Source organism: Hyperoodon ampullatus (assembly GCF_949752795.1).
Source record: "Hyperoodon ampullatus genome assembly, chromosome: 13".
Lineage (NCBI taxonomy): Eukaryota > Metazoa > Chordata > Mammalia > Artiodactyla > Ziphiidae > Hyperoodon > Hyperoodon ampullatus.
This window is the reverse complement of record NC_136926.1, coordinates 1,024,579-1,051,963: the sequence shown is the minus strand read 5'-3', so window position 1 is coordinate 1,051,963 and position 27,385 is coordinate 1,024,579. Positions and strand designations below refer to the sequence as shown.

At 54.3% G+C, this 27,385-nt stretch overlaps 1 protein-coding gene across 1 annotated transcript in view; it reads right to left on the bottom strand.

Moving 5' to 3' along the window:
* Positions 1–782: 782 nt before the first annotated feature.
* GOLGA3 (golgin A3) overlaps positions 783–27,385 on the bottom strand; it is a gene marked incomplete at both ends in the record, with an annotated part of 34,784 nt that continues 8,181 nt past the window's right edge. Inside the window, 20 exons of the mRNA XM_079716971.1 lie at positions 783–999; positions 1,509–1,672; positions 2,806–2,970; positions 4,083–4,205; positions 4,426–4,558; positions 5,310–5,449; positions 7,342–7,458; positions 8,300–8,497; positions 9,141–9,284; positions 11,682–11,901; positions 12,594–12,688; positions 13,744–14,007; positions 14,757–14,834; positions 15,820–16,188; positions 16,459–16,620; positions 18,145–18,282; positions 20,620–20,822; positions 23,200–23,506; positions 25,360–25,471; positions 25,919–26,577. Coding sequence (XP_079573097.1) covers positions 783–999; positions 1,509–1,672; positions 2,806–2,970; positions 4,083–4,205; positions 4,426–4,558; positions 5,310–5,449; positions 7,342–7,458; positions 8,300–8,497; positions 9,141–9,284; positions 11,682–11,901; positions 12,594–12,688; positions 13,744–14,007; positions 14,757–14,834; positions 15,820–16,188; positions 16,459–16,620; positions 18,145–18,282; positions 20,620–20,822; positions 23,200–23,506; positions 25,360–25,471; positions 25,919–26,577 — 4,008 coding nt within the window. The remainder of the gene's footprint in view (positions 1,000–1,508; positions 1,673–2,805; positions 2,971–4,082; positions 4,206–4,425; positions 4,559–5,309; positions 5,450–7,341; positions 7,459–8,299; positions 8,498–9,140; positions 9,285–11,681; positions 11,902–12,593; positions 12,689–13,743; positions 14,008–14,756; positions 14,835–15,819; positions 16,189–16,458; positions 16,621–18,144; positions 18,283–20,619; positions 20,823–23,199; positions 23,507–25,359; positions 25,472–25,918; positions 26,578–27,385) is intronic.

Sequence of the window (27,385 nt, the reverse complement as noted above, 5' to 3'; positions counted from 1 at the left end):
GCCTTCCCCGGGGGTTGGCCAAGGTGAGCGAGGCCATGCAGGGCCAGGGGTCAAACAGGTGGACGTTGTGCACTCATGGCAAGGGAAGACCCTCAAAATTAAGTGAAACTAAAATAACAAAGAACTTCTGCCTAAGAATATTTGGCTTTAGAAGGTAAATAGAATAATTACATTTCTTAAAACATAATTTTCTGACATTCCTAAATCCTACACATACGTTACTTCCTAACTGCAGATTTTCAAAAGGCAATCAATAAAAAGACAATTCGGGTCATTCTTAAATAATATGAGCATATACTTTTTAAAGATTAGATTATGATTTCTGGTATTTATATACACGTTCTACGGAGAGATGGCTATTGAAAACAAAACAAAATAAAATAAAAACCAAAGGTGCAAACGAAGTCTTGCTCCTGCAGGAAGGAAAGCTCTTTCTGAATCAGACAGGAAAGTGAGAAGCCGGACGCAGCAACGCAATGCCTCCGCCAGCGACCGTCCGAGAACAGCGTCTACGGTCAGGCCTAAGATACCTCCTTCCGCAAATAACCCTTCAGACACATTCAAAATGTCTCACTGAGACCTAAATTAGGTTTTTAAGATTTGGTCACTTTGTGGGAAAAGCTGATTGTGACCTGCAAATGACTATCATCAATTCTCGACTCTCGTTTTGTTATTTTACTCCTTGTAACGGCCAATGCAAAACTTAACTTTCATCTCTTAGAAAGACAATAGAGCACACAGTCAAATAAATAACACAGAGAAGAGAGCATTCCTGCGGTCAGCTACAAACACTCGGGGTGGGGATGCTCGGCGGTCACCATTCCAAAGCACTCTCTCGTGGCCCTGCTCCGACCGTGTTGCTCCGTGTCTCCTCTGGGGTTGGCGTGATCGCCCAGGCGGGAGGGGCTGGCTGGGTCCCCCTGCGTCCACGAGGACAGCGACTCGTGCACAGTGACCGCGTGTGCCTCCATCTGGCGCTGCAGGCTGTCCATCTCCTGCCTGGGGAGATAGGGGAGGCGCGCGGTCAGATGACAGCCGGGGGCGCTGTCCCCCCCCGAGACAGCTGGCCACCTCGGACCCGGCCCTGACGGCAGGTCGCTCACGCACACCCTCGGGGGCCCATCGAGCCTCTCTCCTGGGACAGTGCGAAAGAGACTCTGGGCATTTTCCTGTGCACCACACAGAGGCCGACACGCCGACTGGGGAGAACGTGGGAAAGACAGAGCCGAGGGTCTGTCCTGCAGGGCGTCCGCTCACAGGGCCAGAGCCACACCTGCCCTCGCCTCAGACACGGGCCTCCCACTGCCCAGCGTGCAGGGTCATTTAGCCCTGGGCAGCTCCCACCTTGGAGATGGAGGGAGAGGCACGGGACCAGCCCACGGCCAAGAAACACCACGGAGCCGCTCGCCTCTGCTGGACGTGCGGTGCTGGCAACAGGGAAGATTCTTCCAACTGAGACCTGCAACTTATTTGTAAAGACTACGAGACGGAGCCCAGAGCAGTCATACTTGAGTTGCTGGAGGCAGCTGTTGAGGTTCTTGAGGGGCTCCTTGCTCACGGCAGGCGGGGGCCGCAGCAGCTCCTCCAAAAGCGAGGCCGGCACGGGGCAGTCAGGGATCTTCACCGGCGTCACGGGGCTGGAAGAGCTGGCTTCTCCCTTCGGCTCCTTTCTCTGTTTTTAAAAGCACACGGTTAGGGGCTTCCCCGGTGGCACAGTGGTTTAAGAATCCGCCTGCCAATGCAGGGAACACGGGTTCGAGTCCTGGTCCGGGAAGATCCCACATACCACGGAGCAACTAAGCCTGTGCGCCACAACTACTGAGCCTGCGCTCTAGAGCCCGCAAGCCACAACTATCGAGCCTGTGTACCACAACTACTGAAGCCCGTGAGCCACATCTACTGAGCTGCACACCGCAACTATTGAGCCTGCACTCTAGAGCCTGCTAGCCACAACTACTGAGCCCGCATGCCACAACTGCCCCTTCCCCGAGGGTCCCCGCCGTCACACGTGGTCTTCGAGGCGCCTGCCCAGCTCCCCTTGGGATTCTGGGGAAGCACTTCCCACTTGTTCTAAATCGGCAGAGCTGGCAGCCACGGGGGTTCAAGAAATGTTGGCTGAATAGAAAACCTTCTCCCTAAAGCATGAACCAACACTACAATCCTGGCTCCTCAGGAGGCCGGAGCTGCCGAGAGCCCCCTAAATGAGAGCTCGTGGTGGGAGCTTTCCAGAGAGACCATGGCCTTGACTCTGAGTTTCCCTAAGAAATTGAGTCCATTTTCCAACTCATAAGACTCCCCTTCCTAGGACTTCAAATTTTTCCACAGATAAGCAAACCGTGCTAAAGAAACCTGTGAATCCAAGTGACTCCTTTGCACCTGCAAAATGCTTACATTGACTGAGTAGAAAAACAGACGGTGGGTGAACAGAGCTCGTGACGGCGCTGCAGGGTCCCCGGGCCCCTGAGCCTGTCCTGGCAGCTGCTGTGTCCCAGCTGGTCTCGCCTAGAGGCCCAGGGGCTCTTGTTAACACAAGCAAACCATGCCCTCATTTGCTTTATAAAGCATAGGACAATAAAATGGCATCTAAACTCATAGAAAGAGGCAAACATTCTGTTGGAAAAAGCTCTAAATTAAAAAGATTTGGCCTGTGGTCCAAGGAGAACACCCATCGTCATCTATCTTCACACAACCGTCACTCAGTGTTGGTTAAGGTAACTCTGTGACTGGCTGACTGACTGGAAAGCCTGCCAGCCTCCCGTCAACACATCTCCGGAGGCCCCGCCAGCCGCCCGGGGGGCCCAGTACCGTCTTGGCTGCTCCCCGCCGCAGGTCCAGCTTGAGCTGCTGGTTTTGCTGGAGCAGCGTCTTCATGTTGCTCTTCAGTTCCGACACTTTAGCTTGAAGCATGAATTTATCTTTCTGGGTCAGGGACAGATCTTCCCGTACCATCTCCAGCTCAGATTTAATATTCTAAAGAAAGTGAAAAAGTCATAGATTTTAAAACTGAAAGGTCTTGGGCTTCCCTGGTGGCGCAGTGGTTAAGAATCCACCTGCCAATGCAGGGGACATGGGTTCGAGCCCTGGTCCGGGAAGATCCCACATGCTGCAGAGCAACTAAGCCCGTGCGCCACAACTACTGAGCCTGCGCTCGGAAGCCCGCGAGCCACAACTACTGAAGCCCGCGAGTCTAGAGCCCGTGTTCTGCAACCCACCACAGTGAGAAGTCCGCGCACCGCAATGAAGAGTAGCCCCACCTCGCCACAACTAGAGGAAGCCTGCGCACAGCAATGAAGACCCAATGCAGCCAAAAATAAATAAATTAATAAATTTTTTTTAAAAAGTGGTAAATGTATAACCCACATAAGTTAAAAAAAGAAAACTGAAAGGTCTTAAACACACTGCACAAATCTGTTTGTACGTCACAATCCCAAGGGGTTGGAACTTTCAGCCTTCATGAGTCGCTCCCCTCCCCCCACCACTCCTCTCCAAGAGTCTACACTGCGGAGAATCTGGTTACAGTCCTGTCCTCTACGTTCCCATCCACATTTCAGAGCCTCTGCCGAGGGGCCGGTAACATTCCCACATCCACATCTGACAATGAACCCAACCCTTGTTTAAACTCCAAGATCAGCTACTAGAATAAGCCTAACTGTTCCTAAGACAGAATACAAGTCAGTTCTGGTTATCTCAAGCTGTCCACCTACAAGCAGGAATCCCGGTCAGAGTCACGTTCCCGACCCTTTCCTCAAGCAGTCAAGACTGTGCCTAGATTTCTTTGTAGAGAAGCTTATCACAGACTGGCGAATGGAACTGTCTCATTTTTTGGACTTAATGAGATCCCGTTTCTGGGACACACCGCAGAGTTCAGCCCAGGGTGGGGCCCTGGGGCTCTGGTCTCTGCTCAGCATCCCTCAGCTGCCTGACCTGGGCTTCTCTCTGAAATGGGATAATGTCTGCAGAGCAGTTTGGTGGGAACATTCAAGCCACTGAGAACTCCTGCTGCGCATGGTCCAGGGAGGAGCTGGTGCAGCGCTGCCCGGGGCGTGTACACGCCCCGTACATGCCCCGTACACACCCCGTACCTGCAGTGACTGCTGTATCCCATCCACCTCCTGTTTACTCTGCCGCTCAGTCACGTCCAGCTGCTGCTTCAAGGACTGGATTTCTCTCTCTTTCTGATCCACCTCCCATTTGAGATTTTCCATCTAGAGAAGGGAAAAAGTCACACGACCAAAAGAATTTTAAAATGGCTTTCTTGCATTATAACATTGCTCTAACTATACCTCTGCGTATCATTTAATATCATACTTAGAAAAAATAAATATCCCTTTCCAAGAAGGCAGAGAATGAAGTGAATGTGTCAACCAGCAGAGTCTAGCTCTGTAAGTCGTTAACTGGAGATGTAAAGCCGCCCCGGCGGGTCACCTCTTGGTTTCCTACGGGCTCTTTGCTCAGCTGCTCATCCAGCTGCTTCTGCAGGAGCTGGAGCTGGGTCCGGGCCTCTGCCAGCTCTGCCTGGAACTTTGCTATTTCCTGGGAATGTTTCCCCTCCTGAATCCTAGCATAAAAAACAAGGAAGAGTGAAATTACAGCATTCTTCCAATTACCTTCCCACTCAAAAATGTTGTCAGTTGAATGTTACATGTCCTGGGTTGACACGCATCATGACAAAAACTCCCATACTGCTCACCCTGGGCAGGGACCGTTCTAGGAGCTCTGCAATGCGCTAGCTCAACTAATCCTCACAACCCCCGGGGAGGGACGCTTTGTGAGCCCAGTTCACGGATTATGATGGGAGGGACCGATGCACGTGCAGTGCCCAACACATGTCCCTGCATGGGTGCGAGCCAAGGCCACCCCAATGGGAGCCGCGCACCACAACGAAGGGAAGCCCGAGGGGAGCTGGGGAGGCGTCTCGAAGACCACATGTGACGGCGGAGACCCTCAGGGAAGGGGCGGGGGCGTCAGCCTCTGAGTGGGAGAGCTAACTGTGTGCCTTTTTTTTAAAATAAATTTATTCACTTTTTATTTTTTTAATTTTTTTTTGGCTGCGTTGGGTCTTCGTGAGCACAGCCCCCAGGGCTCTCTCTTCTCAGAGAAGAACCAGCAGGGCACAGAGTGGGAGCACACGGCATCAGGGCCAAAGTTTCAGACGCGGCAGCCTGAGACAGCAATCGGATCTCTCTCTCCTTCTCCGATCTGCCTGCAGAGTACTCAGCGATCTGCCAGGACACTGGGGCCCTGGTGCGCTGAAGGCACTAACGAGGTGGAGGGGGTGGTGGTGCCCGGCCCTGCCCACTCGCACTCACTGGAGCCCGTCTGCCTCCACCTGCAGCCTCTGCACCTCCCGCTCCTTGGCCTGCAGCTCCTTCTTCACCTCGCTCAGCTCTAAGGTGGCGGCCTTAAAATGGCGGCGGTTGTGCCCCGCTTCCGCCTGGGTGGCAGCAACCTGGGAAGAAGGACACGGCGTCACCGAGGACAGGGGCGCAGCCTCACAGGACGTGCCTGGGTTCGCGGCGGCCGCCGCCCAACCCCTCACATCCTAGCTGCTCTCGCAGGCCTTCCTTCCAAAGCCTTCCGAGGTCCCCGTCAAGGATGAAAGTACTGAACACACGCTTGGCCCTCAAGTGTGCAACGTGGTAGCAGCACCTGCTGAGCGAGCAAATGTGCCCAACTTTCTTGGTCTGAGTAGTCGTTACAGTCTTCCTCAAGTATATCTGCATATTTCTTGTGACATGTATTCATAATTCACGTATCTGGGAGGAATCTACCTTTCCATCATACCATCTAACTGTAATAAAGCTATTGCTCATTATCCATTTAGGATGTAACTCGCTTTTTTCATAGTTAACAACAGTTTATCTCAAGGTTTCTGAGAAAACAAGCAAATTCTCAGAATATAACGAAATTTTCCTTTCCAACAGTTTAGTTTTCTTGTCTAATTGCACTAGCAAGCACTTCATTTCAAAGAAGTTTAGTAAAAATATTTATAGTATATTACAGATGAATCTAGAAAGAACTCATACATGAATGGAAAAAAAACTCCAATGTAAGATATTAGCCGTGGATGTCACTAGGTAGAGATTCAAGATGATCTGTACTTTAATCTCCGTGCACACTAAAAATTTTTACTAGCACGTACTATTTTTACAATCAAGACAATCAGACCAAATGCACTTAGAGGAATAAATAAGCATCATTTACAATTACTGCCCTTAAAAAAAGAAATCAAAGTGAAATATACATTATCCCCCCAGCACCTTTAGTTAAAAATCTCCTAGTTACAACGTCTTTAAGGTGAGAAGAAAACTATTAAGTGATACCTGAGTACAGAGCAAAAGATAGGAAGGTGGGGATAGAAAAGTAGGGAGTGTTGCTGACTCAGTTCGGAACCATTAGACGTGCAGCAACTCCACGCAAGGATAAAACATCAGCTGCAGATGAGGCAAACGTGGGTCAAGAATAAGCCAGTAATTGTTCATGTTAAAATATTCTTAACATATCTTAAAACTAGCTCTACTTTAAAAGAACGTCTTACTGTCTCACCCAGGAAATAAAGAACTATTTCCTTCTATCTCCAGTGTACTTTCGTGGAGAAATTTTTAAAGAATGTGGCAAAGCCCACGTCACATGCACCAACACACGCATGAACGCGCCAATGACAAACATGTTCTGAGCATCTGCTCTGTGCAGGCACTGGGGACATGAGGGTAAACAAGCCGCAGACCTCGTCCCAGGAAGCTGACAGTCTAACAAGGAAAGAGCTTTACAGAAACCACAGACGAGGCATCACGACAGTAAAAATTTTAAAGTGCACGGCCTGAGGACCACTCTAGCTCGCAGGGTGGCCAGGGCAGGCCCCTCTGCGGGATGAGCCACCTGATGCACTGGTGAACAGCTGAGCATGGAAAGGAGCAGCCAGGAAGACTGCTCCAAATGCAGAACATGGCCACGGGTCTCCAGAACCACGTTTTTGGTTGCATTTTTAACACAAATAAACATACACTGCTCTGCAGATTGCTTTTTAACTCCACACTACGTGCAGGGTATCTTTCCCCAGCAAAATATGTAGCTACGGAGCTCTGTGCACACATCTTAGAGCCGCACGACGGCACACACTCTTTCACTGATGAGCACAGGGTGGGGGCCCTCTCCAGCCTCGCTGTCGCCAACCCCATGATGATATCCCGTCCTTGGACATGTCAGCAAAGGTATTCACACGCTAAGTTCCTGGAAGGGAACTCGTGTCAAGGGTACTAATACTCAGTTTTCAGACATTAAAAAATTACATTCCAGAGGCTCTATGAGGCTGCAATCTGAAACCGGTTGGAAGACACACACCTGCTCCTTGAGGCTGTGCACCGTCACCTTTTCCTTCTGTAGCGCGGCCTGCAAGGCCTGGACGAGCTGCTTCAGCTGGTGGTCCTCCTCCTCTTTGCGCTGCAAAACTGCCTGCACCTACAGCACATTCCAAGAGTGGTAAGGAAGGAAGAACGTCAAATTTCCAAAGCCTGAAGGGCCCTGGGAAAAAGCAGGGGCCACTCTGATCAGTGCCGCGTGGGGGAGTCTAGCGTCACGGGGGCTCAAGACATCATGACGTGTTGCCAACAAGGGTACAAGCCAGGAAAGGAGTGAGAATTCCACCTCTGGAGAACGCCGTGAGCAAAACCAAAATCTCAGATCACAGGAGTATCATCAATCATATGATCATATTCAAGCATCTCGTTAGGTGCCCAAAAGATGCATATAAACCCAGGGTTATCAACGCAATCGCCTCCGTAGCAAGGCTGCCCGGGGCAGGAGTGGTGGGAACTAAGGAAGCGCTCTAAAATCTGGTGAATTCAAGGCATGGGCTGGGATGGGCTGCTGAACGCCATTTGAAGACTTCCCTGAAACGCCCAGAGGGGCTGCAGAGCGGAGGAGCTAACAACGGGCTCTGCAAGGAGAGCCCCATTGGGGTTTGAACCCCAGTGCTGAATCACAGGAGGCCCTCGGGTCAGAGTCCCTTACGCACAGCATGACTGCCTTGAGCTGGGAAAGGGTCCCCTCTACCCTCCGGGAGTCGCCCACCCAAAAGGAACGCTATGGGCTGAGCCTAGCCCCTCCACAGCTCAGCTGCAGGGAGACACAGGCTCCCCGGATCCACCCCCGCCTCAGGGCGGGCAGAGGGGCTGCGACTCCAGCAGATTCTCTGGCCTTTACCCTGTAGGTGGCTGTGATGGCCAAGTGCAGACCATCACAGCCCTCAGAGGGCTGCCCCACCTGCAGCAAGTCTCCTGCTGCAAAGGAGTTTCCATACCTGCAGGTTCAGCTGGACCAGGTCTGCTTCCCTCTTGGCTAGAGCTGTCTCTAAGATGCCGTTGTGTTCCCTCAGGGCTGCGCTGGACTGTCCAAGGCCCATAAGCTTCCCTCTCTCATGCTCTAAGTCCAGAGCCAACTTCTTATTCGACTCCTCAAGGCACTTTATCTTCCTCCTGAAGCCTCTGGACTCTTGCAGCTGAAACAAACCGAAGTCACCGTGACATCAGGGAGTTGCCCATTCTGGCTCGTGGAGCGCTCGCACACCAGGAACTGAACAGCTAACACCACCCGCAAGAACGCACAGGCGAGCACTGCCCCAGACACGAGGGCCCTCGCCTCACAGCTGGGAAGGCTGCCGCGGCCACACCCCTTCTCTCCTGGACCCACAGCTGACGGCCCAGCCCTCCCCCGGGGACCGTGGGCTTGCGGAGCACACCCAGGGTCGGAGCCCAGGCGGGCCTGGACTGTGAGAGACAAGTGTCAACTGTGCACGCAGCCCCGCGGCCCCCAACAGCCATCTTGGGACCCTGTGCAGAGCCCTAGGTGACACCACCACGCTGCTCATGTGGCACCACCCGAAGCCACGACCGTCTGGACCTGAGAGTTACGTGGAGTTCCTCTAAAGGGTCGAGCCCCTTTGAGCCGGGTGTCTCGTCTGCCACACCGGAGAGGCAGCGGGCACAGCGGGCCCTGCTGCGGCGCGTGCGTGCGCGGCTCCGGCAGGGCGGGTGCTCAGAGACCCGGGCAAGCGGCCGATGGCCCCGGAAACGCAGGGCGGAGGCCGAGCGGCCGGGCCAGCGGCACCGCCCTGAATGCAGGGCCGCATGGCGCCCGCCTACCTCGTCCTCCAGCTCCAGCACCCTCTCCCGCTGCTCCTCCAGCTGCTGGCCAGTCAGCGTGATGACCTCCTGCAGCTCCCCCTCCAGCATCCTCTTGCTGTGGCCCACAGCCTGCAGCTCCGCCTCCAGGGCCTGGACCCGCTCCTGAGGGCCGGGACGGAAGGTGGGTTTGGTCACGGGTCCCACCACGTAGCCCGGCTCGGCACCGACGGCACGAGGCTGCGACCACACGCGACAGGTGATCGGCTCCCTGCAGCCTTCCCTCTCCCTTACAGGACGCGGTCAGCTACCGGGTAGCCACACAGTAATGACTCACAAACTCACTTTTTCACTTAATGCTTTGAAAACACAGAAAGATAAGAGCTACCAATTACCGTCTGTGGCAACTAAGCTGCACCAGGCACAAGGTAACCAATGCCACACGCGTGTGCACACACGTGCTCACACACACACACACAAATGCACACGCACACACTCTCTTCCTGCTGCTGCTGTGGGGCAGGCACTGATCTGAGCACCTCACAGGTGTCTCTCCACAGAGCCGTCCTAGTGAGGGAGGCTCTACCATTTACCTCATCTCGGCCTCATTTTCTTTAAATAAATTTATTTATTTATTTTTATGGCTGCGCGCGGGCTTTCTCTAGTTGCGGCGAGCGTAGGCTACTGTTCGTTGCCGTGCGCGGGCTTCTCATGGCGTTGGCTTCTCTTGTTGCGGAGCACAGGGTCTAGGCACGCGGGCTTCAGTAGTTGTGGCTCACGGGCTTAGCTGCTCTGCGGCACCTGGGATCCTCCCAGACCAGGGCTCGAACCCGTGTCCCCTGCATTGGCAGGCGATTCTCAACCACTGCGCCACCAAGGAAGCCCCATCGGCCTCATTTTTCCTTTTGCTTTTTAGTTTATACTGGAGTAGAATTGATCAACAATGTTGTGTTAGTTTCAGGTGTACAGCAAAGTGATTCAGTTACATATACCTGTATCTATCCTTTTTCAAATTCTTTTCCCATTTAGGTTGTTACAGAATATTGAGCAGAGATCCCTGTGCTGCACAGTAGGTCCTTGTTGGTTATCCTCGGCCTCCGTCTTACTGAGGATCAGCAAGGTGAGTGAGCTGCCTGAGACCCCACCTCACCAGGGCTGAAGTACAGGCTGAACCAGGATTTTGGCTCCCAGGCTATGCTTCTGCCCAGCTGCCACCGGCCGTGCAGCAAGGGGGTGACAGACTGCATGGCAGTGACACCCACAGCTGGTACCATGTAAGTCAAAGAATTAAACAGAGAGAGATTTTAAAGTAAAAAGGAAGTTGCAATTGAGTAAGTTCTCCCCCTCCCAATGTAAAAAGTAAGCATGTGAGAGGGAATACTGAATTTATGTATTTTGACAAGAGAACACCACGCTATGCTACAGTGTCCTCGAACTTACGAATTCTTAAACTGAGAGGAGAAACAAAGATGAGAAAAAAATACGATTACTAAGCATAAGGGAAATGACTCAAATCGGTGGGTGATAAAACGCAGAGTTTTATACCCACTAGCCAAAGTAAAAGGAGGTGGTCAGATCCAGACTGCAAGGATCTGGGGACCAGGACACTCGTGACTGACAGAGTGACAGTGTGACGCCCAGAGGAGACCTGAGAGCCTCCACCACATGCACACATGCGCGCGCGTGCACACACACACGCGCGCGCGCGCGTGCGTGCCCACCCTGCTGCCGGTCCCCCACCCTAAACAATAACCCAAAGCCAAAGGCTCTCTCTCGCCTCAGGACACCACAGGGGAAGGACAGTCCCAGCGGCTCTCAGCCCTCGCCGTGTGCAGAGGCCCCTCTGCCTCCCGGACCCGAGCGTTTCACAGGCACTTCCCTCCACTACGTCACACGTGCTGTCCACCCTGACGGCCGTCTGTAGCAGAGCCGTCGGCAGCCCGCCCCCACTGGCCTCCGAGACGCCTCCCATCGGCTCCTGCACTTGGCTCCCATCACCTCAGCTACCGTCACAGCCTCTCCTGGCCTTGGGTCCTCCCGACAGGACAGTGGCCAGGTCTCAGCTCGCTCTCTGTCACACGGAAGGTCCGCTCCAAACCCCCCGACTCCGGCTCCCAGCCCCTCCAGCCAGACCCCTACTTGGCCCCGTGCCCCCCAGACCCAGCACACAGGAGCAGCATTCTGCTGAGGTGCCCGCCGTCACGCGAGACCAGTTCAGACGCCACCTGTCCAAAAGGCTGTCCTGGACCCCTTGACCCTCACCCCAAGCCCTCTCACACCCCACGCATGGTGCTCACAGAACCTCCTCCCCAGACGTGAGGAGCGCCGGGGCCAGCAGGGCGAGCGCCCTGCACGCGTTCGCAGGGGTCAAACGCAGCATCAGACCCCCGGTCACATTGCTACCGCGAGGTATTCTGAAGAAACGCTGCCCACACGCTGGCCCCATACCTCCTTTCTAGACCCTCCTAGGAGGGATGCGGAGGGGAGGTGCCTGTACACGTCATGCCCCCGCAGCCCCCTGCACCGATTCTCTGTGACCGGCGGAGTAGGCGGGTTACCCACGTGCAGGGTGTGGTCGCTGCCGCTGCCGCCGGCCACGTGGGCTCTCAGCTGGCTCAGCTCAGCCTCGGCCGCCTCCTTGGCCGCGAGGGCCTCCTGCAGGCGGCGGCTGAGGATGCCCACGGCGTGCTCGTAGGCCTTGTGCTTGGTCTTCATCTCCTTCTGTGCGCTGCTCAGGTCCGAGCCCAGCTGCTTCATCTTCTGCTTCTGTTTGGTGATGGCCCTGGGGCGTGGCAGAGATAGAAGGAAGTCTCAGCTCACCTCCGACCCACTTGCCACACCAAGCAAAGGCCAAGTGCGTCTCCATCCAAGCTCCACCCTCTCCAGCACTGCGCTGCCCAGAATCCAGCTCCCCAGGAGGTGGTCGGTGGGTGCTCCCTACAGAGCCCAGCACCGTGCTTTCGTGTGTCCTGCTCCCCTCTCGGAGCTGCTTAAACCGCCTTGTGGAGACAGAGAAGACTCCTCTCCTACCAGACGGAAGCTTCCAGCGCTCTTCCTGACCAGCAGCAAGGAACCCAACACTCAGGCTCACAGTACATCAGCGCTGACAGAGCAGAGCGGTGCGGGACACGCCGCGCGAGTGAAAGGCCTGGCGCGGGCCAGGTGAGGACGGGCACAGGTGTGCACCCGGGGCAGTGCGCTGGGGGTGCGAAGGGCGCTGCCACAAGTGCTTGACATGAAAAGTCAAATGAAAACAAAAACAAACGGGGAGTGTTTGTGAAAGGATGTGTTAACACACCCACGTATAACCGTCAGATCACGACGGAATCACTTTTCCAGCTTTAAACTTGGACTCTAACTTCCCAGGCCACCTGTTGTAGACCGGCGAGGGCTGGACAGACAGTGCTGGGGGGGCCCGCACAGCTCACACCCACCGCCCGGCCTCCCGCCAGCACGCGCCCTGCACCCACGTACCTCGAGGCTTCTTGCTGTAGCTCTTCTATCTGTTTCTTGAGCACCTCGTTGGCCTCCGTGAGAGCAGCCACCTGCTCTTTATCGAACTGCAAAGACTTCAAATAAAGGGAGGAAGAGACAAAATGAGGAGTGCCAAGACTTCCACCTGAAGCCCAAATGTCGGCCTGGCTTCCTCTCAGGGCCGCCTTGCAGGACACGGGCTTTGAGGAAGACCCTGGCCGAGGACCCCGCGAAAAGCGGCCATTTCACGGAGGCCGAGGGTCCTGCACCGCCCGTGTCAAGGCCGCTGGTGGGACAGGCGGGAAGAGCCGCCAACGAGAACGCCTCAGGCGACGGCTCCCACCCGGTCCCCTCCCCGGCTTCTCCCAGCACCTCGGGGTAGCCTCACACCCCCTCCTGGCCTTGCCCGCTGCCCCATCTCCCCCTGTGCAATGAGCACTGTCCCCCCAGGACCGGCTCGGCCCTCGCAGCCGCGAGCCCCGCGTCCCGCAGCTGCGGGGGTCCCACCAGCCCCTGGCTCCCCACAGCCCCCGGGCCCTCTTGTCCCGCCTGCGCTCTCATGGCTCTCAGCTGCGGCCTCCAGCCTACCTGCCTCCCTGGACCCTGCCCGGCCCTCTGTGGGACTTTTGACACGTCACACGTAAGACGCAGCCCTCAGTCTGACACCCTGCCCACCGCTCTCCCCAGGTCTACCACCTGCCTCAGAAACACTCCTCAGCTGCAGGCACCCGGCCTGAGGTCTCCCTCTCCCCGGCCCCGTGCCAGACACCCTCAGCGGCACAGCCACCACTGTCTCTCACAGACTCCGCCGGCCACGGGGGCCCTGGTGCGTGCACAGCAAATCCGGCCCCACCGCCCTTAAAGCCCGGAGCCCAAAGCAGCTGCTGCAGGCGGCCCGGCCCACGTCCCCGTGCGCCCGCTCACCCCACGGTGCCCTGTGCCCCCTGCTGCCTCTCTCCGGCGCCCACTCAAACGCCGGCTCGGACTGTCTCAGGACCCCCCCCACGGCTCTCCTCCGCCTGGATCTGAGCTCCAGGAGGGCCTTACTCTAGTCTGTTTCTCCAGAACCTCTCCACAGGCCCCGCCCCGCCCACCGTACAGCCCCAGGCCCGTTCGGCTGAACCTTCATAAGTCAAAGGCGTCCCCAGACCTGCAAGTGCGTCTCCATCTCGTCGCGCTCCCTCTGCGTGGACTGGAGGTGCCCTTCAAGATCCACGACCTGCTGACGGGCCTGTGACGCCTCCCTCTGCAGACGCGAGTGCTGCACCTCCACAGCCCGCTTCTCCCCTTGAAGTCTGACGGCCTCCTGCCGCTGCTCCTTCACCTCCGAGTCCAGCCTCCTCTTTGCAGCCTTCAGCTCACCGATGAGCTGGTCTTTGGAGGTGGCGTCCCGGCGGTAGGCCTCCACCATCACCTGCCCAACAGGCCGGAAGCTGCAGCCCGCGGGGCGGGTCTTCCAAGGGCTCAAGCCGTTTAAACAAAAATGCTCACCACTTATCTATATAACTTTCTAGGGCTGAAGATACATATTTCACCAAATCCGAGATACCACTCTCTGAGACACATACCTAAACAGGACTGGGTGATGGACAGGGGAGCCAGGCCAGCCGCTGGGGGCCCTGACGGCTTCACTTTCTCGGGGGAGTGTGGCCACTCCTTCCCGCTCCACGTGCCCTGCCCGGCTCCTGACAGGCACTCCCGCTCGCACCTCAGTGATAACACCCACCACCACTGACGACGCCCCCGGCTGCCCTTCCTCAGACCCCTGGTGGTGCCCTGCACTCGCTCCCCAGACAGCAGAATGGCTTCACTAACGTCAAGTGCCTTATCTCAGTGCTGGATCGTGGTGCGATTGGTTTCAAAGCAACGTTACGCAGGAGTCCCGGCCGCTGTGGAAGCAGCACGCACTCACTCTGATGGGCCAGCAGGGCATGGTCCGCATGATCCGGATGCCAACCCCACCCTGAAAATGCACCTGACTTCAGAAGTATAAAAACGGGAGGGGTGAGGAGTGCATCTCAGAATCAGTGAAGTGCCTTAAAAGAGCTGGAGTCTAGTTGTTACCTTCCTCTTGAATTATGTTCTTCCAGTGAAGAGATTAAACGTACAGGATTTTCTTCATGCACTTGTTTCACAGAAAGAAAACTAACCACACGTTCTTACCTTTTGTTGAAGAAACTGTTCCTTTATTTTCTGTGCCTGCTTTTTCAGGGAGGCAGCTTCTTGTTGCAGGTGCTCCACCTATGAGGGACATGTGTGCAGACATTACACTGATGGCTCCGGGAGGGCCCTGTGCCTCAGGGGGACACGTGTGCACAGACCTGCCTCCGTGCCTCCTGTCCTAGACGGTTACAGACAGGTCAGCGCCTGCAGAGAAATCGCACCTACTTCCTGGAGGGAAAACGTGCCGACTTTCTCTTGTCCTCGACGCTCATGGAGCGGGATTCGAAGACAAAACCATTTCCAACACTAACTCTACTTCCTCCACACCCTGCAGCTTTCTTGTTCCGTCTGTATTTGTTTACTGTTCACCCACATCATAGCATGGCAGCTCCCGGGTGTGGCGTGCTAGGTCACGTGCGCACACACCCGGACCCTCGGCCGTCTCCCCACGCTCACCCACCGTCCTGCCAACACGTCCAAGGCGTTGCACTTCGGTCAGGCAGTCAGGAAGGAAAGAACCAAAGCTCCCTGCTGCTTTTCCCAAGTCTGAGCTCCTCATCATAGGTGCACTGAAGCTGGTGTTTCTTGGCAGATTACTTTCAAAGCCCCAAACAACTCGGTTCCCAGTTCTCAGCCAGGTATCTACACACCCAGCCACTGACCTAGGACCGCAAGTACCCCATCAGCTGCTGTGGGCCCCTTCCCCAGCTGAGCCCTGGGCCCTCCCCTGGAAGCGTTCTTCCATGTTTCAAAAAAGAGAACCAGGGCTTCCCCGGTGGCGCAGTGGTTGAGAGTCCGCCTGCCGATGCACGGGACACGGGTTCGTGCCCCGGTCCGGGAAGATCCCACATGCCACGGAGCGGCTGGGCCCGTGAGCCATGGCCGCTGAGCCTGCGCGTCCGGAGCCTGTGCTCCTCAACGGGAGAGGCCACAACAGTGACAGGCCCGCGTACCAAAAAAACAAAAAACGAACCAAACAAACAAAACAAAGGACCAAACAATCAGCGTTACTTCTTGTATATGTGATTTCCACTCGTAACAAAGTGACAGCAAACTGCATTACCTGGCTGGACTTGATGGCTAATTCCTGTGTCAACTGCTCTAAAGTTTCTGACGTGTCCTGGGCACCCTCTTCCAGGCTTTTTGCCTCTCTATCAAACTCCTCCCTGCTGCTCTGGGCTGCCTGCACAGCCACCTCCAAGACGATCTTCTCGTTCTGCAGGAAACGGATGGCGTCGTCCCTGGCGGCGGCCTCCCCCTGCAGCTCATCCAGCCTGGCCTGCAGCTCGTCGTAGTGTACCTGCAGGTCCCCGAGGGCCTGCTCCCTGCTCTGCAAAGTCTCCTGCGTCGAGGTGAACTGCTTCAACAGGTCCAGGTGCTCCTGCTGCAAAGCCTCAAGCTGCTGGTCTCGCTGATGCAAAGACAGCTTCACCTAGGAAAAAAGGAACCATAGTCAATGTAACCGCGCTTGAACGAAAACACCGCGTGCTCCAGGAGTTTGTACTTTTTCCGTGCTTGGGTTTTAAACAGTCTGGACCGATGCTCTGGAGGCAGCCTTCTGCGTAAAGCTGCGGCACAGAAGACCACGAGCTGAAGTGAACCCCTGCCGGGTCTGACGACATGACGGACAGACCAGCACAAACGAGCCCCGTGAGGCTGGCCGCGGCCCCAGGGCAGCGACAAGAGCCACCGAGGGGCTTGCCTGCTCCAGCTGCTGCTCCAGGGCCGCTGCTGAGGCCACCGTCTTCTGCAGCTGCTCCTTCTCATCTTCAAACTCCTCCAGCCTCCTCTGCAGGTCCTCCTCCACCATCGTCTTCGCCTCTTGAATCTGCACAAAGGCAGCTTCCTGGTCCAACATGTCAGCCTGGGCCCAGAAGACAGAGCATTTTTTAAAAAGCAGGATAACCTGTAGCTACAGCCTCAGCGGGCAAACCCACCGCCCTGGAGAGAAGCCATCGTCCCCGTCACTATCCTGTCCATGACCCACAGAGAGAGGGCCCGAGGGGACGGGGGCAGAAAGCTGGCGCCCTCCCACTGCCAAGACAGGCCACCGGCCGATTCCTCCACACATGGTTCCCCTGCCGACCCTCGGGCCTGGCTGAAGAGAGAAGCAAGCAGACAACCCAGTTTTAAGAACTGGGATAAAGTGGTGAATAAAACCGCCAGAGCCGCCACCGCCGCCACCTGCGTGAAGACAGGCTGTTCGGGGTGTGATACACGGCACATTCTCTTTCACAAGATTACTTCCCTTTTTTTTTTTTTTTTTTTTAAAGATTACTTATTTATTTTTGGCTGCATCGGGTCTTAGTCGTGGCATGCAGGATCTTTCGTTGCGGCACGCAGGCTCTCTAGTTGAGGCGTGCGAGCTCAGTAGCTGTGGTGCGCAGGCTTAGTTGCCCCACGGCATGTGGGATCTTAGTTCCGTCACCAGGGATAGAACCCGGGTCCTCTGCACTGGAAGGCGGATTCTTTACCACTGGACCACCAGGGAAGTCCCACAAGATTACTTCCGAATGCCACTTGGTAAGACTAGAGACCAGGGGCCGTGGGGCAAATATGGCATTCCTTACATCCTGACTATGTAGATAAGACCCAACATCTAGGAGTTTTCTTAGGGAAAAAACATTAGCTTATAACTTAGAATCTTTTTAGTTCTTTGACACTGAGCCCTTGAAGCATGTGTTTGACACAACACGACTGTCTTTCATCATCCACGTCATCTGTGAGGACAAAGGAGCACGTGCAGAGAAGCGGGGAGATGGGAGACCACAGTCACAGAACACCGACCTTCTGTGTGACCGTGAGGTTCTCGGTACACAATGCCAGGATGCCGTGTACCCCTTTTCTTCTTTACTTTTCCCAACAAGTCTATTAAGTAGGTATTGTTATCCATATTTAATGAAAAGGGAACAAAGCCCAGAGAGTTAAGATATTAAGTCCAGGGTCTCACAGCTGACAAAGAGCACAGGTCAAAGCCACTGCATCTCCCTACCCTGGGATAATCCACAGAGGCGGCTGGACACGGTCCTAACCAGTCCACGTGGCTGTTGGAGCGTGAAATGGTAACACAGGCTGAGGCCAGAACTGGGCAGTTCAGAGGAAGGCCCAGGTTACCTCTGACAATGCAGAGGCGAGGGAGGGGATGAGCATCCGGGGAACACGAGGAACAGAATCCCGAAACCTTAAATCACTGCACATGGTTCAAAGGAGTATTTTAAAAGATACGCATACGTACGCACATATGCAGTACTAATGTTTACATATAGGTGTATGTATTGATATATTGTCCTAACCTTGATCAATGTCAAAAAAAAAAAAAAAAAAAACCACAAACCCACAAACCCCAGGACAACACTGACACCCCGCAGCCCCAGAAGCACGGCCCCACCTCGATGCCCTGGAGCTGGGCAGCGATGCGCTCCTTCTCCTTGATCGACCTCTGCTGGGTCTCCGTCAGCTGGTGGGACAGGGACACATTCTCAAGCTTCAGGTGCTCCAGGAGGCCCGCCTGGCTCATCTGTCCAATCTTCAAAGAAAAACACCACAAGTCGAAGGTTGCCAGATTCCAAGCACAAGCACAGCCCAGCCAGTCCCTGAGGCTACCAGGGTGAGGGTCTCTGTACGGCGCTGGCCCTGGGGAGGGCCGCTCCCCAGGACCACCGCCCCCGCAGGGCCTCCCTGCCCACCCTCCTGGCAGCCACCATGACACTCAGGCCACCTGGGTCTGTGTACCTAAGAGAAGCAGTCGGCAGCCCAGAAGTCAGCGCTCACCGCCCCCACGACGGTACGGTTTGTTGCAAGACCTACGTGACAGTTCCCACTGAAAGAGCATTCCTGAGTCTGGAGGTGAGGGGCCTCATCTGGGCGGCAGGGACAGCCAGGAATCTGTCCATCAGATAAACTGACCCACGGCCAGACACACCTTAGGCCCTGCCCTCTCAGTCCCTGACTGTCCTGGTCACGCACCAGGTTGACCCTGGCCATTCCCAGGAAGTGGCACTGGCATCCGCCCCAGTCTGACCCAGGCCGTGCAGACCTGTGAGCACGTCCCTTTCAGAGCCGACGTGAACACACCTAGACTTACAGGTGCCCAATGCGACCAGAAGCTGTGAGCTTCAGGGTCTAAGACGGAAGCTGCCCAGAGCAAGGAAAGGCGTCGTTCGCCGGGACTTCACCTCAAGGCAACAAAAGAATAAAGACTACCCTGCGTTCTTCTCCAGCCTGAACATTCCTGGGACACTTCCATGTTACTGGAAAAAGGGGGTGAAAATGTATCACACATGGTAATTAAGGAATGCTGAACCTGGGTGTCAAAGGTATTTGAAAAAAGCAGTTATGGTTCTCAAACTGCCATTCCCTTGGACTCTTTCTCCATTTCTGTCTTCCAAATGCCATTTCTGACTTAGCTCAGGATATAAATCTGGCTTCTTTAAATATTTTATGCCTCAAATAAAATGCACGACAGCTTCAAAATTGCATTGACTTGCAATTATTTCCAAGCACATGGTAAGTAGAACAAACGCTTATTTATGCTAAGGACGTATTTAAGCCAGGTCCTCTAACTTAAAAAACACACAACATAAGGACTTCCCTGGTGGCGCAGTGCTTAAGAATCCGCCTGCCAATGCACGGGACATGGGTTCGAGCCCTGGTCCGGGAAGACCCCACACGCCGTGGGGCAACTAAGTCCGTGCGCCACAACTACTGAGCCTGCGCTCGGGAGCCCGGGAGCCACAACTACTGAGGCCCGCGTGCCTAGAGCTTGTGGTCCACAACAAGAGAAGCCACCGCAATGAGAAGCCCGTGCACCGCAACAAACAGTAGCCCCAGCTCACTGCAACTAGAGAAAGCCTGCGTGCAGCAACGAAGACCCAACGCAGCCATAAATAAATAAATAAATAAATAAATAGAATATATACAACAAATTTTTCTAAATTCTATTTTGTATATTTGTAGACTTTAGATTTTTTTTTAAAATGAGCATTTGGTGGAGTTAGTACTTTACGTCCTCTACTTGAGAAGTAAAGTTTCAATGTTTTGAATATTGTAACAAAAAAGGTACAATATTTTACCTGGATAAAAAAAAAGTGGGGAGATAAAATAAAACCCACAGCAAAATTCAAAAAGAAGACAGGCTGACCAAGGCACCATCAGCACCCTCACAATCGGTCCAATTAGTCCAAACACTGAAATTTGGAGCAAAGTGCATTTCAGCATCTTGCCTACTGCTCCCGAGAGCTTGCCTCGGCCCCGGTCACCCTGCAGACCTGGACTCATACCTGTTCCCACTCATGCAGAATCAGAGGCTGACACTCTGGCACCCTAACAACACAGGAAGAAAGCGAGGATATGGGAAACGAGTGTTCTCTGGGAGGATCTGGTGACCAGGCAGCTGGAGAGCTCTGCCAGGAGGTGGCGTGTGCTGCGCTCTGTGCACGTAAGAAACGCGCCACAGGAGGCGGTGACAGCGCTGGAGAGCCGGGGAGCAAGCGGCCCGAGACCCCCGCAGGCGTGGATTTGACAGCTGGGTTCCAACGACAAAAGGGGACCCCAGAGAGGGGACGGGATGTACGACTCAGAGCAAGGAACACAGGATGTCCCAGAGAGGGGGATTTTAGTATTTAAAACGCTCAAGCAGAAGCTGTGAAACTCCCTGTGTCAGAAGGTCACAGAAGGCGGTGACCCCTGCCCGCAGGGCCTCCCTGCCCATGTGGTGGGGTGTGGGCTAGACGGGTGCTCAGCAGGTTTTCAAAAAACCTATGGGTGAAATCTCAACTCAGAAAAGTCACTTCACTTTAGGGAAAAAGCAAGTGTTCCACACCAGATGTTCAGCATGAGCCGCTGGCCACCGCGGGGGCTGTACCTGGATGTGGGCCATCTCGCCCTGCAGCCGGACCCGGGCCTCCTGGGCCAGGGCGAGCTGCTGCTGGTACCACTGCCGGACACTCTGCAGGGACGCAATCTCGGCCTGGGACGCCTTCAGCTTGCTGGTCAGCGTCGTGCGCTCCAGCTGCACCTGCTGCAGCTGGCTCTGCAAGGCTGTCATCTGCTGCCGCAGGTCATGCACTGAAACAAGCAAGCAGAGTCGCTCAGGGGAGCCCGGCCACACCAAAAGTCCCGTCAAGCTGGCTCCGCAGACAGCGGCGCACGCTGGGTCTCCTCCTCCTCGGCACGATGCCTTATACGCAACCGCAAGCGCCGAGCCACAGCTCCCGGGCATCCCGGTTAGGGTGTGGTCACTGCTCATCAACTGATCAACCTTGTTTTACGTGAGCTTCTGCTGAAAGACACCTTGTTTCACTTTCTGTTGATTCATTAACACTGAACTGACAGTCGACAGCGCTGTACCTCGTGCCTGTGCGAAGCTTGTCTATCGCCCGCGTTTTCTCCACAAAGCACATCACAGCCTTCCTGCACTTAGGAACACCACACGGTGTTTGGGGTTAATCATAAAGAGCAAAACCACCCCAAAGCACAAAAATGCAAAAAACGTGGCACTAAATCGACCATTAAAGGACACTTGTGGTACTAGTGCTGGACCAAGAAGGCTGAGCCTTTTTGCACATCAGGTGGCCGCAACCCTCCTCTGCTCTGCACCTATCTGCAATGACCGGAAAGAGCCGTGAGTACTGACGGGGGTACAAATACATTTAGTGAGTCGGAGAGTTCACAATGAGCCAATCTGCAAACAATGAGGTCGACTGTGTGTCCACAGCGTTGCCATGGGAGCTCAGGAATGGTACACACACGGAACCCTGCTGGTCTGCTGATACGGTCACTGTGGAGGGCAGGGCGGGAAGGGGATCAGACAGGAAATCAGCAGAAACCCAACCACAGTACAAACAAAACCAGGCAATTATTTTAGCAATAAATTACACCAGGGGCTTCCCTGATGGCGCAGTGGTTGAGAGTCCGCCTGCCGATGCAGGGGACACGGGTTCGTGCCCCGGTCTGGGAAGATCCCACATGCCATGAAGCGGCTGGGCCCGTGAGCCATGGCCGCTGAGCCTGTGCGTCCAGAGCCTGTGCTCCGCAACGGGAGAGGCCACAACAGTGAGAGGCCCCCATACCGCAAAAAAAAAAAAAATAATAAAAAAAAATAAAAAAATAAATTACACCAAGTATTTAAGAAAACACGTGTGATTCTAATGATAGTTTCCAAAAATTTAAAACAGAACCAAAAAACACGATAGGATCCATGACCCCTGATGGGAAATCCTTGGGGACAGATGTGCCTCAGAGTTCAGAGCAGTGGGGCTTTAGGATGGCAACAGGAGCATCTCCCCCACACCCCCAAATCCCCCAGCCAGCAGACACACCGACAGCAAGGCGTGGGGAGGCTGGCACTGTGCTGGGTGCGGGTCAGACTGCTGCCTGCCGAGCTCTGGTCTGGCCAGGCCTTGCAACCCAGAGCAATACAGAGCTTCTTGGATTTTATAATTTCCTTACGGGACTGGGTACCATAAAATGCTCAGAGACTAAAGTCAGTCGGCTGTTCATTTCTCAGCTGGTGCTTTCCCCACCCCAGGATCCGGATAAAGTTTTTGCCACAGCGGTTTGTCACTTTTCCTTTATTTCATCAGATCTGAAACCTCGTCTCACAAGCCTTACGGCCAAGACTCCACGTCGGCAGACGTGGTCCTTCACAGCAGCCCCGCCGCGCCCCGCTCACGTCGCTCGGACGCCCAGACCTCGGGGACGGGAACGTCGCAGGACCAGGGTCTGGGCTGACGCGCCCTGGGCTCCGAGCACCGTTCTCCCACCCCCACTCCCCCCCGTCCCGTCAGCACAGTGAGATGTCGTGAGCCCACAGACCACACCTCTTGGCGCCGGCCGTGTGTGGAGCGTGGGCTCTGGGAATGGAGTACGCGCCCCCAGGATGAGCAGAAAGCACGAGGGAAGGACACACGGGTCCGCCACGCCGGGCCCACCAGCAAGGTTCCCCGACTCCACTGTTCCATCTGTCTATCGTTCCAGAGGGGGTTCCCACGGGGATCCAGCTAGACCCAAAACCTGAACTTATGGAAGGGAAAATAAAGATCTACTACTCAACAGTCTAAGTGTTGCTTTTAAATATTTTAAATGGCACCTGCAATTCTGGAATAAGCAGGCAGATCTAGCCCCCAAACAACAATGGACTGAGAAGGCAGAAGAGTGGAAACGATTACTTCTGACAGTCAGGGGTTCAAAGTCCATTTCTAAGACCTAAGCCGCCCCCCTGATGCGCATGCAAAAACGTGCAGAATTCCTCAAGCTGAACCAAAAACAACACTACTTTAGGCAAGTGGACACTTCATGTATCAATCAGAAGGGAGGATAACGCCCAGCGCACTGACGTGACAAAAGTCAGTCCTCAGAGCAGACGGGACAACCCCTACCAGGGGCACAGCCCCAGGCGCCTGCACGCGACTAAGGGACAGACACGCAGACGCGGGATGCTCACCTGTGTTGTCCTTGCTGAGGATGCTCCTCTGCATCTCCTCCACTTTGGCCATGAGTCTCTGGTACTGCCCCTCTGCCAACCGCAGGTCACTGTTGGAGGAGGCCAGGCTAGCATTCTTGGCTTCCAGAATGTTCTGCAGAGCGCTCATTGCCTGCTCGAGGTCCCAGCAAGACTGCTTTAAGGTGTCCACCTCCGAACTGAGCGAGTCCTGCCTCTGCTGGCTGCTGTGGCTGTGCTCCAGCTGTGCCCGCAGCCTCGTGTGCAGGGCGGCCAGCTGCGCTTGCAGCTCGGCCTTTTCTTTAAGTGCCTGGAAAGACCCACACACAGCCACGCTGACGTTCAGGAAAATAAGTCGCTTCCACCCTGCGTATTACGAGGGCTCACGGCCAATGAGAGAGAGCAACGTGTCCAACAAGTGGACTTTACAGGAAAGCACCACGTTTTCCAAAACATTCAGTCACCTCGAGCATGACAGTTATCCAAAAAGAAGGGGTTTCTCCCAACAGGCGCAAGAGGTAGGAGGGGTGAATACAGAGTCTGCCTGTTTTCTGCACGGTGGCACCTGAGCAGCGCAGCACGTGGGAAAAGCTCTGCAAGCACCCACACACCCACAAGGACGCTGGAAAACATATTTGTCCAAAAACCAAAAAAGCGCACAAGCATGCACAAACACACAGTGCGAGAATACCCGGAGTGCTGAGGGATCTCTAAAAGATGAAGAGCAGCCAGATTCAAATCTGGGGAAAACAAAATCCACAGAACACGTCTGCGGGGAAAGGGTGCCATTACACAGGAGAGGCTTGGAGGGGCTGCAGCCAGGGCCGCCGGGCACGGAGCAGCCTGAGGCACAGTCTGTGCTACGTGGCAGGGCCGCGGGGACCACTGTCCACAGCACCCAGCAGGGAGAGGACAGGTGGGGCCTCGAGAAGCCCTAGGCCCCAGGGGCAGCTGAAAACAGACACTGAGCAAAGGGCACGACCCCTACCCACCCATCAGCATCTCCCACCCACCCTGAAGTCAGCCTATCAGGGTGTGTGTGTACAGCCATTTCAAAATGCAAAGAAGAGCAGACAGCTGCACGTTAACACACAATAGCTGAAGACCAATGTCGTGAAGACAAACAATAAATTCAACAAACGGAAGAATACCCCAAAAAAATGAGTTAACTGAGCAAACGCAATAAGATTTTGTAATAAGTATAATCAGCATAATCACAGAAATGCCAAAAAGTTTTGCACCCATAACAATCCACAAAGATCTTGGCTTGGACACAACCGAAGAGCAAATCAAATCCCAGGAGGATAAGGAGGTAAAGTAAAAGCCAGCTAAGGTGCTTCGATTGTTCAGGGCATCAAACTCAGGGGAGGTGGACACGCACTTGCTGAGGTCACGTTCTACAGGAGGACAAAGTGAAAATCGTGTGCAACTGAAATTAACCCCGACACCGCGGTAATCACCACTTCAGTTTAGAGTTTTATGTACAGAGTCTGTGTCCCAGGACCGTGTGAACAAAAAAGTCATCAGACGTGAGAAGCACATTCAGTAGAGCAAGCAGTCTCGTGTGCACGGCTCCCCCGCCCGCACAGCGCAGGCTCCTGAGGGGAAGGGACAGTCCCCTGCCTCGACGTCACCTCCCCCAGTGCCTTGTGCTCCCCCCGCCTCTGTGCCAAGTGCAGAGGATCAAAGGCAGCTGAACTGAGTTACTCTAATTGTTGATCGGAAAGCTGAAAATTAAGGGATGGAAAATGATTCTTTAGGCATATGCTAACCAGACAAAGCAAGATTCGTATCAGAAAAAGCAAAGAAGTACTAAAGGGGCAAAGATGACAATTTCACCAAGGTGAAATCCACCCCAAAGATTTAATTGTCATGGACTGTTAGGTCTCTGACAGCAGAGCTAGGAAGCCTCCCAGGCAGATCCTGATGGAGATACAGGGAGAAACCACACAGAGCGGGAAAACCAGCACACCTCTTTCTGTGGCTGACAAATCAAGCGGACAAAAACGTACAGCTACAGAACACGAGGCTGCTGCGCTGCTGCTGCTGCTGCTGCTAAAGCTTATTCCTAAAGACACGTGTAAAACTTTGTACACACGAACAGGAACTGCACATTCTTCTCAAAGACATGGCACATGGATACATCCATCAAATCTGCATTACCTGACTAGCCTCTAATGATAAAGCTTCCAGCTGTCCTTCGAGTCTCATTTTTTCTTTAAGAACCTGCAACATTTCATCATGAGTTTCAGCAACAGAGCTTTCCATGGACACGCTGGAGGATAAAGGCACAGAGGGTCAGGCGGCGGGAAGATGACCGATCACTGTCTTTCCTTGACACCGTCCACACTCCCCAAATTCCACACCCGTCTGCTCCTCTCCCCCAGTGTTTAAAAAAGCAAGTAAAAGAGATTTAGGTAGCGAGCCAAAGCTCTTAGGCATGCTACCGACACACACTCCCGCCCACAGCATGGCCTTTTCAGCCACCACATGGCCACAACGTCCTCATGGAGACGTGAGCCCCCGTCACATCTGTGCAGTTTTAGAGACAGGTCTACACAGATCCTGGAAGGCAGGAGGATATCTTAACACTGCAGGTGATTACTCATCCGACCCAATTCCACTTCTTACAAAGAGACAGAGCGCATATAAATGAAGCATTAAAGAGCAAGGGGGGGACTCAGAGAGGAAGGCAGTGCCCCGTGGGCCCGGCGTCACCCACCTGCTGCAGATGCTGTCGGCCCGGCGCCGCGTCTCCCCGTTGACCTTCTGCCTCTGCTCTTGGTGCTCGGCGGCTGCGGCCTGGAGGACATCCGAGATGGAGGGGAGCTGGCCCAGGGCACCAGCGGCGATCTCCCGGCTGCTGACCCCAGAGGGGGCCTGTCGCACACCCCCTGTGTCCACCGCAAGGCCAGCCGTCCCTCGGGCAGAGACGCTGCTATAGGAGGAGCTGTCACTCTCGGTCCCGTCAGCCTCAGACACACTGTCCCCCGTCGGGGACGCATCCTCCAGGCGGGCGTCGGCCTCGGGACGCAGGCTGAGCTCGGACACCACTGACGTCCCGCTGCCTCGGTTCCGCTCCAGGGAGGCTCTGGCAGAGTCCGGAGCCGGAACATTTCCACCAGAATTCCGAGCGTCGGAATCTTCAGTTCTGTAATCAGCCAGAGACCGAATTTTGCTTGATTTGAAACTTTTTTTCTCCTTAGGATGTGCCAGGAGCCCTAAGCTGCCCACCTTCGGCCCCCGAGGGACGCTGGTGCGCAGGAAGGAATATTCTTTGGTCATAGCCACGGCACTGGCCCTCGGTAAGGTTTCTGGGTTCAACATGAGTTCAGGATCAAGTGTGCTAAAAAGTCTCGTTTTAGTTACAGGTTGACTTGACTGAGAAGGAAAAGAAAGTACAAACATTATGTTTAAATCGCCGTCCAGAGGCCGCGCCCATCACACAGCAAGGGCTCCCCGCCGCGCGGCCACGCCGATCACACAGCGAGGGCTCCCCGCCGCGCGGCCGCGGCACAGGCCTCCCGGGCTCTGGGACTCGCTGCCTCCACGGGGCCCCGGGTGAGGGCCAAGCGCACGCCTGACTCTGACCCGACGGCGCTTCCAAACACCCACCAGAGCACGTCCTTCCTCCTCACACCTGCTTCACACAATATTCCTGGCTATTCTCCCATGATAATTCTTTTACATAAACCTTGAAATTTTCCTTCAAGTTAAGAAAAAAGTCCTGTTGAATTAGAACTACCTTAAATTTAAAGTTACTGAGGGGATAATGAGCCACTTCCCCCCATTTATTCACATCTGTTGCTTGACCCTCGACAGAGAAAGTTATGTAGTGTTTATCTAGAGTCTAAACCATTTTTGTTGTCATTTAAATTTAATACTTAGATATTTTATTATTTTGTTGATATTGTAAATATTATCTTTTCCCACTAATTTCATAACTGGTGATACTAGGATAACTTGAGTTTTCATATTTGTATTTGAAACTGACAATTTCTAAACCCCAATTATTTTAATAATTTTATATTTTTATAAATTTATAATGATAGCAATTTTTCAGTTGATTCTCCAGCATTTTTCCAAGGTGTAACCAACACCTGCAAACAACAACATTTCTCCTATTTTTTCAATATTTGTATCTCTTACTTCTTTTTCTCATATCATCATGTTAGCTAGAACTTCCCAA